Below are 17,584 nucleotides of genomic sequence, written 5' to 3' on the forward strand. Positions count from 1 at the left end.
AAACTCTCGGTTTTTGAGATGGAGATCTAAAGCTCAAATGAGACCCTACTGGAACTAAGAGAGATTGCCAAAATCACCTCACAAGCCATGTACCTACCAAAATGGGTGACCCCTATTGCCACAAAATCTTGCAGGTTTTCCCAAGGGAAACCCTACAAGACATAAACTAGACCAAGAGACAATAAATGGGGTAATGGCCCACTATCACCACAGCCAAACCCCCCTGCTTTTTATGGATTTTGACCGATAGGAGTCCCAGAATGTGATAAAGATCACCTATGTATGATATTCTAGGTAGAAGATCTTAGGTGACTTGACTGGACCTTCTATAAGAAAGACACAACAAAGGTTCAAACTCAAAGCTCTTATGGGAGGCAATTCGCTTTTTATGTAGAGACCTAGGGCTACAAGCACAAGACCTAGTGTTTGAGTAATTTGTTGTGTTGGAGTATCCAAAGATCACTAAGAGAAAAGGTTTCCAACAATGTAAACTAACAAGGCCAAGGCTCATGAAACCTTCAAGAAGCCCCCAAGTTGAAGGAAAATAAAACTAGGGTATCCCTCTTAGGGAAAACAATTACGGCAAGAGAATTTGTGGATGAAATTGAAGTGGATGCCCACCAAAATGATAGATTTGGTGTTAAATACTACCCTCTTAATGTTTAGGCTCTCCAATCCCTGAATATCACCTTGCCTAGGGACTCACACCAAGCCCTAGTTTACCTCCATAGCCTTAAAGTGGCCAAAATTCCAAGGAGAGAGAAAATGGATAAGAAAGGTAAATGATCACCAACCAATTAGACTAGTCCCTTATCCCTTGGGTGTATGGAGTCAATGATGTTTCAAATTAGCCAAATAGTTTCTAAGGAGGACAAAATTTTGATGCCCTACCAAAATTCCATCTAATCAGTGTTAAGTCAGTTGGGGGCATGAAGGTCCAGGTGCATCATCCCATAAAAGTCAACAATGTAGGGCAAAGTGTTAAGGGTCTTCTCGAGCGTCTTCGCACACAAAAACTCAAAGGAAGTTAATCATTTTGACCCTTTTCATTTTCCTAGGAGCTTTTCCTCCCATGATAAAGCCATAAACCATAGATCTTGTGCCCTATCACTGCTCAATCTAGAAGTGGTCCTACGAGGTGTTCCAAAGGGACTACTACTAAACCAAGTGACAACAATGGGATAAGGACCCACTGTCACCTTAGTCGAAGTCCCCTGCTTTATATGGACTTTGACCGATGGGAGGAGTCCCGATATGGACAAAATCACTTGAATGATAGGATCAATGGCAAGGTATAACATGATTTCTTAGGCCCATTCAAAGGGGGGGCTCAAATAATAGTTCAAATACTTAAAGAGAAGTTGAAAGGCTCCCTAAGAAAGACCTATGAAGGATGACCTCGGGCTTAGGAATATTCCAAAATGATGAATGCCTAAGATAAAAACTTCCAAAATCCCTCACTTATGATTGATGTGTTTATACTAGGGTTCAAAGTGAGGCAAAGATGGTTCATTCAATGGAAAGATTCAATTAAAGTGTGAGCTCTGGGGGAAGCTAGTGTGACTTTCCACGAAAAACCCCTTGAGAGAAATATTATAAGAGACCAAGGGTTCACATATATATTGTGGTAAAGGCTCATCCAATGATCACCTATAGTTAAGAGAAAAGGAAGCTTCAAGGGTTCCCTCTTGGTGTGATAGCTAGGGCATCAATTTATTTGAAATTCCACCGTCGGAATTCGTACAAAACTGGAGGATGCCTAGAGGAGACATAAACGAAGAAACTTGTTTGGACGGAATCTTCAAATTCCTCCTTCCTAAAATTTCGCACCAAGCCCTAGAAAATCTCCTTATCCTTAAGAGACAAATAAAAGAGGAAGAAAAGAGATGAAATAATGATATTTTGTTAAGTTGATGTGATCACCAAGGATCTAGGACCAGTGTCTAGCTATTGGAAAGATTGGACTCAAAATGATCAAGATTTAGGAACTTCGCTCTTCAAGGAGGCCTAAAGAAGCAGCTACGCTCTCTATCGATGCAGCTTCATAGCAACTTTAGACTTTTATACTTCGATATGCAATATTTGGAGTTTCAAGGTGAAAGGCGCACATCCTACCCCTAGGAAAATTCGTTCTTCTTGCCAACACGAATAACATATGCAACAAGCCAAGATTACAAGTGTTTCAAGGTGGGCCTTCCAAACCTAAAGGTATGCCTTGTCATTTAGTAATTAAGTATTTTAGTTTACTTATCATGGAAACTCTTGGGTATGGATTAGTGGGGCGATTCGGCGGAAAGAGTGGACCGGGTCTATGCCCTTGTCCCTAGGTCTCTTTTGGATGTTAACCTTGGACCCTAGTCCCGTGAGATCTTTTTTACTGAACTTTGGGCTTTAGGGATGGTACTACATGGGAAACCCTGATTTTGGTTGTGTGGTCCCACTCCCCGATCCTCATATATCACTCCCCTTCTGCGCGTTATAATCCCATTCTTCGTTCCTCCCACATGGGTCCACAAAGGGTCAACCTCCCCTTCCCCTTTGCCCGCACTTTGGGTCGAGCCTGGATCAATGCCTGGAGGTTGATGCAGCTAAAAACAATGGAAAAAGCATAATTGGCCACATTCAATGGGGAATTGTACCATTAAATGCAAAGGATGGCCAGGACAAACACATTTAGCACGTGGGCAAAAGCCAATACATGAGCTCTACCCCCTTCCATGGCCATCACCCTATTTCCTGTAGACCCTAGATGAGCCTCCTCTATCATTCAGGAAATGAATGTTCTTATTCCCTTGAGCCCCGAGCAGTTAACTAAAAAAAAAATCATAAAAGGCAAAAGGCATATGAAGAAGGGTGGAAAAATCAAAGTTGAGGTAACTCATCTACCACGATTTCTCCCTCCTACACATCATTTACCCAAGTGTGAACTTCCCTTTTATTAGCTACCCTTGCACCATGGCATGTGACCTAGGATTTCCCCTTCTTCCCCCAATTCGTTCCATCACTTTATCACATGCCTCCACCATTTGAAGGATGTACCATGGACATACCACCCCCTCTAGAAGCAGAAACCACCTATTAGGGTGCTTGGTTAACCCCCCTTTGAGCTTGGAGACATTAACACATGCCAAAGCCCACTATGGAAAGGCATGCCATTATGAAGTGCCCACCTGTTTGCCATGGTTTGTGAACTGTTTTACTTGATTTATTTAATGACTTGATATACTGGAAGGAAATGGGACGCATTGGATCTTATGCAGGATTGAAGATGGTTTTCATCTTGGGTTTGGTCTCCCTATACGGGATCCTGACCCTCCAGAGGACTACATTGGCACATGTGGGGTGTGTGTAGAGAGCCATGGGTCTCCACAGCAGCAAACAACATTCCATGGATCCCCAGAGTCATTCAGAGATTACTTGTGGTTCACCTATTGGACAAGGAAGATGCACCTGGTTCACCATGCCCAACTAGCCCCACTGTTACACCATAAACTTGGCAGATGGTCCGGGATCCATATGATGATGTGGAATCATTTATATCATCATCCTAGCCCTTGCAAATGGTCTACAGGTATTTTCGATTGGTTTGAGGACCCACGAGGACACTTGTGTGCCCCCACATCCATTGGGAGCACCACAAGTTTATTTCATGAAGAACAAGCAGCCAACCCCTTGTCCACTACTTTTGGAGTCCTATTTCACATTATGGTACCTATGGACTTCATTAGGCCTCCTTTAAGGCCAAAAGACACATGTTATTGATCATTCAACCCTCTTCAAAGGCTTACTCTTTTGTTATTGAGCTAGTTTGGTGGGCTTGTCACCAAAATATTGTCATTGGGCTTGTCACCAAAAGATTGTCATTATGCACAATATTTTATTTTAGGGGCTTAATTAGGCCTAATCAGCGAAATCAAATTCATTAGGAAGTGTATAAAATTATAAATAGATGAGTTGATTCATTCTTTCATCATCACTTGGATTGGATCATTACCTCTTGGGAGATTTTCGTTGTTCTTTTTGGAGGATGAAATTGGATGGATGAATGAATTTTGATGTTTAGATCAATGTTGCCAACATCGCGATCAGGATTAAATCGGCGAGGAAAAATATCTGAAAAATCGGGAAAAAAATCGGAAAATACAAAAATATTCATTTTTTTAATATCTAAAGCATCTACAACATAAAATAAATACATTGACACATAAATATGATAAAAGAACTAGTATATAAGAAGTGTAATATCATTTCTAGTGCTACATCACACATAACAGTGAATCATGTGTTGAATAGTAAGTTTTGAGTCCCAACTCAGCCTCAAAATATCAACAAAAAATATAAAAATGTATCTCATATCATGAGTCATAATGCCATATACAATGAAACAAACCAAATAACTAATACTACTAATTTCCTCTGCCCCTCTTGCGACAAAATGCAATAGCTTTCCCTCTAGATGTAGATGGCGGTGGAGTTGGCAATGGACTCTATTGTGCTCTAGAGGCTGAAGAACTAGGAGCTACAGGAGGTAGACCACGTCCTCTACTGGTGACAGGGGTAGCCTAGGTAGGTGGTGTCACCTCCTCCTCCTGTTGCTCCTCCTCCTCCTCTACCCCCTCCACTACCTCCTGCTCTAACTAATCAGCAGCAGACTCCATGAGAGGCGTCTTGACCTCAACCCTCCATGCAGCAGTGGTGTCATTTCCATCCAATGAGATGGCCTCCATATCAAGTGCCCTCTCAAGTTGCCTCACCCACAATCAAAGATTGTAGTAGACGTAGACCATGTCATTAAGTCGCTGGGATTCAAACCTGTACAAGGGCCATAAAATAATAATTATAAAAAAATATTATTTAATGAATTCAAAAAATTAATTGGAAATTTGGAATATTTTAAGTTTTAACCTGTTGCGCTTCTTGGTGCGTATTTTTTTAAATACATTCTAGTTGTGCTCGCATCCTGAGAAGTTACCTAAGAAGGGTGGAAAAATCAAGGTCGAGGCACCTTATTTACCACGATTGCTCCCTCCTACACATTATAAACCAAAGTGTGGTCTCCCCTCTTATTAGCTACCCTTGTACCCCAGCATGTGACCCAGGGCTGCCCCTTCTCATCCGCTATTTCATTCACCTTTTTGTCACATGCTACCACCTTTTGAAGGATGTACCTTGACTATATTATCCCCTTTAGAAGTATAAACCACCTAATAGGATTATTGGTTAACCCCATTTGGAGTTTAGGAGAAATTGGCACATCCCAAAGCCCAGTATGGAAAGGCGGGCCATTATGAAGTCCCCACATGTGGTCCATGATTGGTAAGCTCATTTACTCGATTTCTCTAATGACTTGTTGTACAGGAAAGCTAGGGGACACATTGGATCTTATGCAAGATTGCAGATGGTCTCCATCTTGGATTTGGTCTCCCTGTATGGGGTCTTAATCCTCCAAAGGGATACATTGGAACATGTAGGGTGTGTGTTGAGAGCCATGGACCTCCACAGTAGCAAGAAGCACTCCATGGATCCCCACAGTCATTCAGATATTGCTCGTGGTTCACTTATTGGACGAGGAAGATGCACCTAATCCATCATGCCTAGTTGGCCCCAAATTTGCACCATACACTTGGCAGATGATCCAGGACTTGCACGATGATGTGGCATCACCTACACCATCATCCTAGCCCTTGCAGGTGATCTACAGGCATCTTCGATTTGTTTGGAGACCCATGAGGACACTTGTGTGCCCCCACGTGTAATTTGGAGCACCACGGGGTATTACAAGGGCCCAACCCCCTATCCACTGCGTTTGAGGGTCATACTCTTCATTGTGGCACCGGTGGACCTCATTAGGCCTCTTAGAGGGCCATACGACATCCATAGATTATTATTTGACCTCTTGGGGGGCTTACTTTTTCATTTATGAGCTTGTTTGGTGGGCTTGTCACCAAAAGTTGAATTATTAGAACATTATTTTATTTTTGGGGCTTACATAGGCCAAGGAAGCTAATTCGAACTCCTAAGTTGTGTATAAATACAAGTGAGATGAGTTCATTTCTCATCATCACTTTGGATTGGATCTCTTCTCTCTCTTGAGAATTTCGCACTTTTTCTTGGAGGATGAATTGGAGCTTTATGGATGAATTTTGATGTGTGGATATTGATCTATCTTCTCTTGGAGCTTCTCTCTTGTCAATTGTGAATGGTTGGATATATTCTGCTACATGTAAGTACATGCTTTTAATGTTATTCTTGTTTTACTTTGTCACATACATTGGACTGGGATTTTCGTTGTTCTAAGGCTAATTGTTGCATGCATTTATTGCTTAAAATTGTGGAATTTTGTCTCTATTATAGCATCCCTCAATGTATGGGCAATGTAATATGAACGAAATCTCCTAGGGCTAATTCTATCAAAGAATTTGACCTTGATAAGCCATTCCTTTTGTGCATCGAAGTATAAATGCTGCAAGATTGCTTCTCCTTGACCTAGAAGGCTAGTGAAGTGGTCTTGAGGCCTCCTTGACTAGGAACCAAGAAATCCTACTCATATTCATCATAGACTCCATTCTCCCAAAGACTAAGGCACTGATCTACCAAAGGTGGTCACCAAAAATCACATTCTTTCACTTGCTTTCGGTCTAGCCAAGTTGGGGCACATAGGGCATCAATTTCCCGACAAGCTAGCCCTCCCAAAAGTTCAATCTCCTAGGCTGCGTTGGTTTTTCCCCAAGGTCTCCTCCAATTTTGAGGCCATTCCGACAGTGGAGTTGGGAGAAAATCCAAGCGCTAGCTCCAAGATCAAGCCTTGCCTTAGCATCCCCAAGGCTAGTACCTCATAGGATCAAAACAACACCTTCAAGTGAATATTCTTTCTTTAATCATTTCTTCCACCTTGTCTATGGTAAGAATATCATTGGTTGCCATACTCATTCCCCCTATCCTAGACCGGGTCTACTTGGTCCTGTGTGGTCCCATTCCTTTGAAAAGATAATTCTTCAAGAACCATCCCAGATACCAATTATAATAAGAATTTTAGGGATTGGGAAGCTCCTTCATAAGTCATATCCCATAAAGCTAACCCTTAAATCCTCCCTCCCTTTCCCTAGAAGATATTGTACCTTTCTTAGAAAGCAAGCAAGCCTTATCCTTCTAACTCTTCCAGGAAAGGGATTATTAGGGTCACTCCACATCATTTCATTGACTTATCCTTCATCAATGACTCCATAAGATACCGGGTCTCCCATCGGTGAAAGTCCGTAAATAGAAGGGAGCCTTAGGTGAGGTGACGGTGGGCTAAGTCTCCATTTGTTGCCCTTGGCCTAGTATTTTCCCTTTAAGGATCCCCTTTAGGTCCCCTGCTAGTTTGAGCAGTAACAAAACCCATGCTACAAAAATAACAATAATAATTTTTCTTTCATTTTACATATACAAAAATCAAAAGTACATTTCATATTTATGAAGACCGAACCTAGTTACACATTTTTCAACACCCTACTAGACTTTGTGGCAACAGGCCAAACAACTAGGGCAAGAGAATTTATGGATGAAATTGAAGTGGATGTCCACCAAAAGGATAGATTTGTTGGAAAATACTATCCTCTTGATGTTTAGGTTCTCCGATCCTTCAAAATCACCTTGCTTAGGGATTCATGCCAAGCCCTAGTTTATCACCTTAGCCTTAAAGGGACTGAAATTCAAAGGAGAGAGAAAATGGATAAGAACGGTAAATGATCACCAACCAATTGGAACAGTCCCTTATCCCTTGAATGTATAGAGTCAATGATGTTTCAAACTAGCCAAATAGTTTTTAAGGAGGCCAAAATTTTGATGCCCTAGCTACCAAAATTCCAACAATTGCCTATTCAATGGAAAGAGGATTTTTCATGGGAAAGCTACCAAGAGTTCACCACTAAGGACATTCATTCACATGCTATGTATGAGTAATGCATGCAAGATCATCTAGATTTAGCATTCAATAGATATTCAACAAATTAGAGCATAAGTGCAATTACTATAATCAACATACATTAGACATGCAAGAGATAAATATTCAAAATCTAAGCCTACTTACAAGAGTTGTTAGGGCTCTCGCCCACTTTCATATTGTTGGAAATGTAACTAGGTTCAATCTTCATAATTATCTTCGTTCCAGTATCAAAAGCAAAATGAAGAAAAAGAATATTATTTTTCAAGCATGGGTTTCATGCTCAAATTGTTGTCATCTAGGTCAAGCATGCTATTCATCCTCCTAGGGTTTAATGAGTCAAAAGAGTCTTTGTCATATGTAAAAGACCCATTTGGGCATTTTGTAACAAAAAAGAAAAAATAGTCAATTTTGTCTCCCAAGACCAAGTCGGCCCTATCAGAGAAAGTCTGCCTAGAAAAGGCTATTTGACCCCTTTAGAAGGGTATATATTGGAAGAGACTTCGACCTATTTGGGACATTCATTCAAGCATTCGATCTTTGCACCAAAAAAGGAAGAAAGAAGAGTGATGGACAAGGAAGAAGAAGAAGATCTGAATTTTTGATTGGTTTGCTATGTAATGTCCCTTCCTAAATTATTTTGGCACAGGATTAATTTCTATATTTTGGGGCCGATTTTGGAGGTGATGGGGCCCATTCGATTTTATTAGGAGATTAAACTTAGGAGAAGTTATTTTGTTGTGGTTAAATAATAGATTACACATGGGAGCCACCCTCACTAGGGAAAGACGCACTTCCTAGTTCGGTTTGCATGAAGGTGGTTCGGTTTGCATGAAGGTGGTTAAGTTTTGCATGTAGGTGGTTAAGTGAGGGCCATGATGGAGGTAAAATTGGAGGGGAAAGTGCTCCACAAAATCTATATAAGGGAAGTAGCTCTCCTCATTTCATTCATCTTATTGGAGTATATCGATTTCTATTTGATTGCTCGAGCTGCTTAGCCGAGTCACTGGCTGTTTAGCACGAGTTCTTCAGGCGAAAAGCTCACCCTTTCTTTGGGGGACTTCGAGTGCCACCCTAAGGAGGTTTTCTTCATTTCTTCAGGAGGAGGATCACATTGTGATCCTCAGCAATAGCATTCCCTTCCAGGTCGTGCGTATTATCGGGGGACATAGTGGAGAGGAGGCCGAGTTCATTGGTGGTATTTAGCAATGGAGATTTGACGTGGGATTTTCCGGAGAGGAGGCTAGGGAGGATTGTCAGCATCTAGGAGAGTTTGGGAGTTGATTGAGCTTCTGGCTTGGCAGTGTGACTTTCACACTACCTAGGCTAGCGCAGAGGCAGTGTGTGGGAGCTCATTTGGTGGGTAGAGTATCAGTCCTTGAGGCTGAGCTTTATCGTGGAGTTTAAAGGAGATATTTGGAGTGGTGTTTGCTTCCATTTCAGAGCTTGGAGGAGGAGTTTGTGGTCATTCCTTGCATGCCGTAATTCTGGAGCTGTTTGGAGGCCGTGGGCCATAGAAGAGATCGAATTTGGGAGGTCAAAATCTGGCCAAACCATTTCTAGGTTATCTGGGTTTTTGACAAGGATCCCAAATATAAATTTTTAGAATTTTCTGAGCATGGGAAGTGGGGTTTCTAGCCGTATCTTTGCAGCAAACAATGTAGAATTATTGGGGATTGCACAGTGCCTTTGGGGGTCGATTTTGGGAGGTCAAAATTAGGCCAAACCATTTCTAGGTTTTTGTGGGTTTTGGCCAAGGAGTTTGTGGCTGAAGTTTCATCACTTTCTAAGCACCAGAGGCGGGGTTTCTTGTAGCTCCTTTCCAGCCAGCAGTTGTAGTTACTGGGAGACAACGCAAAGCATTAGAGGAGTAGTTCTTTCCAGCATTGAGATTATTGTTTGACACCTGAGTTCTGTCAAGCTTGCCCTTGAGGCAAGCCCAAGTGCATTTTCCGCACTATTGTACTTGCTCCACTCCATTAATAAAATGGCTCAGCTGGTTCACATTTCTATTGTGTATTGAGCATTTGTTGTTTGTTTAATTTTTCTGCGTATGAATCGTATTTGCTTTTGTATATCACTATCTGTTCCAAATTTTCTGCATTTGGGACATTACATGCTCACACATGTTAAGGATCTAGGGTTTCTGTGCGAGTTGCAAGGCTGAACATTGCAGGTCCGAATTGCAGACCTGAAGCAGAGGGTTAAAACTTGAGACTTTGAATTGAAGTACAATTTGTGGAGTTTACCCATCTTTTGACTTGGTAAACTTTGCTTGTTTGAGGAAGACTTTTGGAGAGCTTACTTGGTGCTTGGAGCAGGTCTTGGTCATTGGGTCTTGGAGGTCTCACTTTGATCTGATTCTATAAGAAGAAGAATTTTTGGGTTTTCCCCAATTATGGGGCTTTGCCCTGGCTTGGAGCCTATATCTTGTGTTCTTTGTGTTCTTGTGATCTTCATGCATTTTAGGTTCTGGTAATTGCTTGATGAAGAATAAATAATAAAGTAATAAAAGCCCAGAAAATCTCACAAGTGATTATCAAATAAGGAGAATCTACAATTTCATTGGTTTTCCAACATGGTATCAAAGCTAAGTTGGTAGAAAGAGGCCAAAAGATCACAAATTGTTGGCATTTTTGGAAAGAAAGAAAGGCTACAGCTCTCTTTTAGTTACTACTACAAGAAGGATCATAACTCTGCAAGAAGTAACAAATATGATACAAGAAAGATCCTAAAGTTTTGAATTTCCTCTGTAGTCATCCCTCTCCGATTTTAGCACATACAAAAAATTTCTTGAATTCTGGGCATAACAGGTAATCCGAAATGAAGACGAGTTTCCTTGCATGACAACTATACAAGTTTTCTTCTGATGTGAATTGATGCAAATCTGAGCCTTCTCCTTCAAACATGGTCTGAACCAAGGAGAAGTGTGACACCTTAAAAAGATGTTTGAATTTGTTCTGGCTGGTAATTCTGGGCCGAATCCCTTGATTAGTTCTGAAAAATAGACCGAGTTCATCCAAGTAAAGCAAGGTCATTATACTACAGCAATCCAAGATCCATACACCATTTCAAATGACAATAAGCTACTATAAGACCGAGGCCTATTATGGAAGACCAATATTCAAAGCTCCAAGGTATGCAAAGTCTATTTAACATTATACAGAACTTATGGTGACAATTGTAAGGAACAATACCTCGGTGAAGAAGAATTACTAAGGAAGATCTGAAAACGTTCCTGCACTATAATAATTTCCTACACTCCACACTCTCAATGGAAACATGTGCATGAATCTAAGGGACACTATAGTGAAGTCAGCATTGAAGGATTCAAGCATGTCTACAGATCTAAAACTCATCAAAAGAAGTCTAGATCTCTGCTATGGAGCTATAACAAATCATAAAAGAAGTTATAATGAGAAGTTGTTGTGAAGAACTATGACCAACTGCATATTCTCAAGGATTATTCTAGCCTAATGTGACGAGTTCTCAAGAAGCCGCAGGAGTGAAGAAAATTTGTTGTGTTTTTGTTGTCTTGACCAAGCTCAAGGAGGATTCGTCCAAGTTCTGGAAGCCGAGTTTATTCTGTGGTTTGGGCAAGCAAGTGAGGGCGTTACAGGGTTGAGAACAAGCCACATTTACCCCTATCCTGTGAAGTATACAGGATGCAATCTAGGGTTATTCTAGGTACAAAACCAAGGCATACAAGAAAGATATTTCAGGACTTTATCACTTGGAATATAAGCAGATTGTACGGCCAAGTACGGACCTATGGACAACAAGATAAGTAGGACGGTTTGAGGGCTTTGTTCACCCAAAAATAGGGCTGCTACAGACCAAGTTCGGACCTATAGTGTGACTGAAGTTTGGGCAGAAAATGAAGTCTGTGTAACAGGATTTAAGGGTTGTGTTTTGGGCCGAGACTCATGGAGATAAGGTGCTGAGGGTGTGGAACTAGTATAATTCTAAGAAAAGTGCCCTGGAAGGACTGTGAAGTGACTATACTTATGTGCCCTAGTTTAGGGCTCCTTAAAATGGTGTGTTTCCTTTACAAGGCTATCCTAAACTCTATGTTAAATCACTCAAGAACAGTGCATAGAATGGGAGGCCGAGACCCTAAGTGAAGAAAGGTATGACCACACTGTTTTGAGGGAATGGGAATCTTCAAGTGAGTCATATTCAGTCTTAGAGAATGTACTATAGTGAGAACAGATGGGCAGCAAATAGGAGTCCGATCTAGGCATGAGCAGAAGGACATTTTCCCGAAGTCTAGAGGGTTGGTTCTAAGCAGAAGGAGGATTCTCACAGTCAAGAAGGAACAAAAATTGTGTAATTGCAGATTGAAGGAAGGGCCTGTTTTGGAGGCCAATTTGCCTAGTAGGCTTGCCAAAACAAGATCGCATCTCTCTGTGGAAACCACGCAAGAAGAGGGTCCTTTGGTGAGGGTTTTCTATTGTGTTTTGCAGGTACAAGGAAGCCCTAGACAGGGCCAAATGTTGCAGGCTCAGATCTGAGACTGTTTAGAGGGTAGAATTGAAGAAGCTCTTTGTACAGTTCGCAAGAGTTGGTTCACTTGTGTGGCCAGAATTGTGAAAACCCTAAGGATAGTGAAGCAATGAACATTCACTATCAAGTGGGTTGTGCTTGGAAGACCTTATGATGGTTATCTTGAAGCAGCCTAAGTCATTATTGAAAGGCAGTTTGATTGGTAACCTAAGGATTGTCAATTTGAAGCAACAATAGGATAGTTTTAGGACTGACAAGAAGGTTTACTTGAAGACCTTGAGAGTTGGCTATTTTGGAAAAATGAGAATAGCAGTTAGAGGGCAGAATTATTTGAGTCTACGGAGTTGCGTTGACTAAGAGACACTGATTGGAAAGGTTAGCCAAGTTGTTCAAGGTTGACTGAACAATAGATTGGCTAACCTTGTACTGTGATAATCAATCAGTTGAAGGAACTGTGTGATGGACTATCTTCAAGGCAGGAAGCAGTGCAGTGCAGGAAGTAGTGTTGGACACAGTACAAGATGCAGTAGATGAAGACCTCAAGTGTAGGATCATGATCTGTTAGGAGGTAGATTTGAAGCCCTGGTTCAAGAAGTTGCAAGATGAGCAAACTCAGTGATAATAGGGTTGGTTGAGGAAGCTACAACAATAACAGGTAGCTGATGTAAGGGAAGTATGAGTACTTCCGACACAAGTTGAGGCTTGTTGATGCACTCTCCCTGTTTTGAGAGGGAGTGAGCATGGATTTCTCCTCTCAGGTTGAGAGGGAGTAAGGTTGGACACAAGTTCTCCTTGTGTCAGGTACTGTGACAGATTAGCACTGATATCCTAAGTCATGTACATGGACATGGATAAGGAGAATGGTGGATCAGATAAGCATCTTGGACAAACATTCTTGAGTCATGTATTGTGATAGATTAGGATGGAAATCCTAAAGAATGGTTTGGTGGACAGACATTTCCTTGAGGGAAATGGTCCGGTGGAGGACATACTACAGGTATCCTAGGTGGAGTATGTACCTCGAAGAGGCAGTGTGGTGTCCCATGGAATGCCTCCCAGCATTATGCTCTGATCATGAGGAGAGAGAGAGTATACTGTCAAGGCCTTGGTAATGTGACAATGTTGGCTATGATGATACTATCATCGTTGATGCTTATCAATCCAAATCCCTTCTTATCTGAATATTTCAACTTGAGATAGACCTGTTGAGTCATTATGAATACCTCCCTAGTTAAGAGGGAGTGTTGGAAAAGTAACTAGGTTCAGTCTTCATAGTTATCTTTGTACTTGTATCAAAAGCAAAAAGAAGAAAAAGAATATTATTTTTCAAGCATGGGTTTCATGCTCAAATTGTTTTGTCATCTAGGTCAAGCAGGTTCTTCATGTTCCTAGGGTTTAATGAGTCAAAAGAGTCTTTGTAATATGTAAAAGACCCATTTGGGCATTTTGTAACAAGAAAGAAAAAATATTTTTTTAAAACTTGAAAGTCAATTTTGTCTCCCAAGACCAAGTCAACCCTGCCAGAAAAAGTCGGCCTAGGAGAGGCCTATTCGACCCCTTGAGAAGGGTATATATTGGAAGAGACTTCAACCTATTTGGGAAATTCATTCAAGCATTTGATCTCTGCACCAAGAAAGGAAGAAAGAAGAGCGAAGGACAAGGAAGAAGGAGATCCGAATTTTTTACGGCTTTGCTCACACATGCGAAGGATCTAGGGATTTTGTGCGAGTTATAGGGCCGAGAATTGTAGGTATGAATTGCAGACCTGAAGCAAAGGGTCGAGACTTTGAGTTGAAGCAGAATTTGTGGAGTTTGACAATCTTTTGACTTGCTAAACTTTGACTTGTTTGAGGAAGACTTTTGGAGAGTTGACTTGGTGCTTGGAGGTCTTGGTCTTTGGGTCTTGGAGGTCTCACTTTGATTTGATTCTATAAGAAGAGGATTGGTTGGGTTTTCCCCAATTGTGGGGTTTTGCCCTGGCTTGGAGCCTATATCTTGTGTTCATTGTGTTCTTGTGATCTTCATGCATTTTATGTTTTAGTAATTGATTGATGAAGAATAAATACCAAAGTAATAAAAGGCCAACAAATCTCACAAGTAATTATCAAGTAAGGAAAATCTACAATTTCATTGATCTTCCAACACATATAACCTTAAAATCTACTTGGACTAGTCATAGCACACCAATATATGGCTTGATTACATCTGCTCTATTTTATTTCAAACTCATCTATTGATACACCTAAATCTATCACCCTTTGGATTAGCATTATACTTGCTCCATCATCCCACTCACTTCTAAGCTATGTTGGACGGGTTCCCGAACCTAGGGGTGGGATTCTCGAACCCGTCCCGGGTTCCCGTCCCCACGTTCCGGGTGCTGGAACGGGTACCTCTGACAAGAACCCTGAAGAACCTGGTTCTTCTTGAAAGAACCCAAGACTTCGAAATCATAAACCGGGTTCTTTTGATACATCGGAAAGGATTGCAAAGTGTCAATGTAGATGTAATATTCCCAACTCAAATATACTCAATTTTCTCTTAAAATTTCTGATTTTTTAATTTAGTTTCAATGAGTCTTAATTGAGGTATTTTATCAAATAGTTGAAGGACAGCTGCTGTAGATGTTGGTTTTATTATTCTAAGGTCTATTTTACACCCTTTCTAGAGACACCCCCTTGTGCCGAAGGAAAGCAGCCCAAGTAAGAAAGAGCATTGTTGTGGTGACAATAAACAACCCCTCTTAGTTCCCATAAGGCTGCATTTAAGTTTGGGGGCTTTACCACTTAAGGTGCAGCCTTGGGCAGTAACACTCTTTATTAACAGTATTCTACTATTTTCATAATTAAGATGTCCTGAACCTTTCCTCGTAAAACAAACACAATATCATTCACAACAAAATCTTAAAGCTCTCTGTCAAGTGTCGTGTTTCAGAATAGACTTTAAAATTCAGAACATGCATTGAACGCTTATCCAGCTATTATGGCAAAAGGTTCTGTTTGATGTACATGATATGCACCAGAGCATTAAAAATAAGTGAAATGATGATTGCATTGAACTTTCGGAATTGATAACTCCTAATATCCTGTCTTTAAATTTAAGAATAAATGAAGCCAACCCTCTGTTTTTCTTGCGCATAGCCCATTCAGAACTTGAAAAAAACTAAAACATTAAAATATAATACCAAAAAAGGTAAATAACCCATAATAAGTCCCTAACTGCCACAAAATAAGAAGGGAATTAACAAACCAGTATGACACATCCTTTTGAAGATCAGATTTCACATGAAACACCACCATGGGAAGAAAATGGCATCCGTATAATGTTGGATCTATTGATTTTTAGTACAATTTGATTGGCTTGCATTTGTTTCTATATTTGCTGCAAATTGAGATAAAAAATTGCCACATAGCAAATAACTAATAATCTTAAATTGACCCATGGGGTAAGCTCAACCAGTTGTCGCCAATGCTGTTGGGCATTTGGCTAGTTCCATGGGAGCAGGGGACTCAGTTCCAAACAAGTTTATGAGGGATGCCATCCATAATTGTGGAGAAGTATCCATTGAGTTTCCCTGAAAGGTTTCCATGGGAGAAAAAAAAAATGTAGTAATCTTAAATGTGAGGTAATGAGAAAATACCGGATATTCAAATACTGGTCGCAATTGTCTGTTTCTTGTATGTATTTCTCTGAAATCATAATATGAAGGACAAGTCGTGCAGAATGGATCGTTGCACCTTCCTAAAGGCCCTGATTTAAGTAAGTGTTCATGCTTTCCACCATAGTTATTATTCACTCCAGGATCCCCTCCACCCCCACTAACAGAGACATGAGAATTTACAAGTCTCTCTTCAACTTCTCTATCAGTTCTTAAAGGCCCACTCACACTACCCCTTGCAATATTCACTAGCCTATTACTTTGTAAGGGGCCACTCATTGGTATTAATGCACGTCTTCTTTCATCATTCCTAAGAGGACCACTAAAAGGTACATCTCTTCTTTCATTCTCATGTGACCTCAAACCCTCTCTCATGGGTAGGGAAATGGACATACTCCTGCCCATGGGAAATGATTGGAGTTCCACTTCTGGCAGTGAGGAATCCTGCGACCTCTGAGACTGGGACTCTAACAACATCGGCACTTCATCTATTTTGTCCCTTGCCATCTTTAAATAATACCTGAGAAGCCACCTGCAATCACAAAGCAAAGAACATGATTAGAGATAATCATCAGGATTCAGAAGCAATATTCACTTGTATAAACACAAACTCACTTCTCAACTCAAATTGATGGCAGTTTAACCACTATTTAATAGTCCTAATGTCAGTGTTTTTAGTAATCCATAAAAAATTCAGTTACCACAATGCTTCAGATCTACCCTTAGCATCTAAAAAGCTAATCTTTCTTCAAATTTTGTAATATGACCAAAAGAAAGGTTGGTGTCAACATTTGCAGCTTATAAAATAGTCTACTTTCAGTGATCTATGAGAGTTATAACATTTGGATCTCATCCAAAAGTCATTTCTTAGTAGTCTGCACAACATAGAGTGCTGTTCAGAAACAGTTTGTTCACAGCACTTCAGATCTACCCACAGAATCCAGAAAGCTAATCGTTCTTCAAATTTTGTAATGACCAAATGGTACACTTAGCATCAACATTTGCAACTTATAAATTATTCTCCATTGAGTGATCTATGAGACCTCTATCATTTGGATTTCATCTCGAAGTCATTTTTTATTAGTTTGCACAACATGGAGTGCTATTCAGAAACAGATTGTTCACAATGCTTCAGACTTATCCTCAGGATCCAGAAGGCCGATCTTTCTTCAAATTTTGTAATGACCAAAAAGTAAGGTTAGCGACAATGTTTGCAGCTTATAAAATATTATACTTTAAGTGATCATTTGAATTTCATCCAAAAGACATTTTCTATTAGTCTGCACAACATAGAATGTTGTCCAGAAACAGTTAGTTCTCTGGTTAATTCTTCAATTACAAGAATTTCAAACCGATTCATCAATACTATTCATAAGAGTATTATTTTATGCTTAATTATAAACTGAGCTTTCTAATAAATATTGTTTTCCATTGTCTTACAATTGAGTTATCAACAAAGTATCATATTTTTCCACATAACTTTTACCAGATCTTGT

At 40.3% G+C, this 17,584-nt stretch overlaps 1 protein-coding gene across 3 annotated transcripts in view; it reads right to left on the reverse strand.

Annotated features, from left to right (window-relative positions):
• LOC149238934 (putative cyclic nucleotide-gated ion channel 20, chloroplastic) overlaps positions 1-17,584 on the reverse strand; it is a 531,460-nt gene that overhangs the window by 454,414 nt on the left and 59,462 nt on the right. For all 3 annotated transcript variants that reach the window (XM_089373243.1, XM_089373244.1, XM_089373242.1), the window contains exon 2: positions 16,071-16,620. In XM_089373243.1, the coding sequence (XP_089229369.1) occupies positions 16,071-16,595 (525 nt within the window). In that variant the 5' untranslated portion in view covers positions 16,596-16,620. The remainder of the gene's footprint in view (positions 1-16,070; positions 16,621-17,584) is intronic.

The sequence above is a fragment of the Pinus tabuliformis genome, chromosome 8 (assembly GCF_031772625.1).
Source record: "Pinus tabuliformis cultivar Carrire ecotype Pingquan chromosome 8, CPIR1, whole genome shotgun sequence".
Lineage (NCBI taxonomy): Eukaryota > Viridiplantae > Streptophyta > Pinopsida > Pinales > Pinaceae > Pinus > Pinus tabuliformis.